This window comes from Rhagoletis zephyria, unplaced genomic scaffold (genome assembly GCF_001687245.7).
Source record: "Rhagoletis zephyria isolate East Lansing unplaced genomic scaffold, Rhagoletis_zephyria_1.1 Rzeph_scaffold_21784, whole genome shotgun sequence".
NCBI lineage: Eukaryota > Metazoa > Arthropoda > Insecta > Diptera > Tephritidae > Rhagoletis > Rhagoletis zephyria.
The window spans coordinates 6173-7609 of NW_016178842.1; the positions used below are offsets into that span (position 1 = coordinate 6173).

General features: G+C 42.8%; 1 protein-coding gene across 1 annotated transcript in view; it reads right to left on the bottom strand.

The window, feature by feature from the left end:
- The window catches only part of LOC108381217 (sodium/calcium exchanger 1-like), a gene marked incomplete at both ends in the record, with an annotated part of 5334 nt that extends 3902 nt beyond the window's left edge, over positions 1-1432 (bottom strand). The window contains 2 exons of the mRNA XM_017637631.1: positions 1114-1227; positions 1351-1432. Coding sequence (XP_017493120.1) covers positions 1114-1227; positions 1351-1432 — 196 coding nt within the window. The remainder of the gene's footprint in view (positions 1-1113; positions 1228-1350) is intronic.
- Positions 1433-1437: the final 5 nt, after the last annotated feature.

Consider the following 1437-nt stretch of genomic DNA (forward strand, 5'->3'; position numbering starts at 1 on the left):
TTGGAAAGACCAGGTGGAGAAGGACTTGGCTTCACTTGGCATTTTCAATTGGCGTCAGTTAGCACAGAAGAGAAATGACTGGCGTGCTGTTTTGGACTCGGCCAAAATCGCTTAGGCGGTTACAGCGCCAATTAAGAAGAAGAAGAAGTGAGGAATGACGCAGAAAGCCGTAAGACGCCCTACTTTCGACGATATCCCCTGCGAACTTATTTAAGACTATGGTTTGAGAACAGAAGATCAGGAAGGACCTTGCAATGCCCCCTAGAACTGTAACGCGAAAGAGCGCAAGTTTCATGTCGAATTTGCGGTGGGAGGGAGATTCCGATGTCAAATACTTTGTGGGCGTATGAAAGGAAGGGGTCTTTGATCCTATCATCGGGAAATTTATTCTCTATGACAAAAAGTGCGACAATGGACTGAGGCTAACGACATCACAGTGGCCCAAAATATCGTTGCCTGCAGCACAAGGTTGGAGCATAAAGGGATTCATCAGTCTTAATTGCTATCAACAGATCGAAAAAATGTATCATGTTGTCTTAGACGAACCCAGTTTGCCTATGCCTAGGGTGACCAGATGAGTCGAAAGAAAAATCATCAGAGTGTGGTCACCCTACCTATGTCCCATTTACGTTGTTCCAGTAGCATACCAGGCCAGCGCTGGAACTTTACTGGCGTAATTTAAACAAGCACTGGCATTAGTGAAATCCCGTAAAAAAGTTCAATCCAATAACTGGATGGTTAGAGTACTTTTCAAACCAGTGATCACTTGCCAGTACAGCGGTAAACGTGTACATAGGTGGCTAATTACGTACATACGATCCCAGGATATGAAATTGACTTGGATCACTATTTTGTTGCAGCCGAGATAAGCACGAGGACTTGGCCAAACAGCAACTGTCATCTAGAAGAGAGCGAAGAAGAAGATAATCGAAATTGTTCGACCAAGCAACATAGGATGTACACACATATAAAATAGACAAAATATCCCCCGCAATAAGTGCATCAGAATGGCGCAAAAACACGCTCATTGATTCCTAAACAACAACTAGGAAGCACTGCATCCAACTAACTAACCAAATCCATATAATATGCTAGCTTTCGTTTTCGACTTACTTGCTGGCGGAATTACCGCAAAACAAATTTTCCAGAATATTGAAATGAAATGCATGAAGTATTCGCCTCGGCTGGGCCCGACTTTCTCTTCGATATCTTCATCTTCATCAATCCCTACTTCGTCTTCGTCAGTATCCTCTTCACTATTAAAGTCGCCACTACCTATTGGTAAGAAGTAAGCTCGGCTGTGTATACAAAACCATACTAGAGATTGCACAATCATTAAAAAATTATTACCTGAAACGGTTAAAGCATCCACAAACTGCTCCTTCCACGAAGTGGTACCAATCAGCTTAGAAGCATTCGCTGTTTTGACTAACTTGT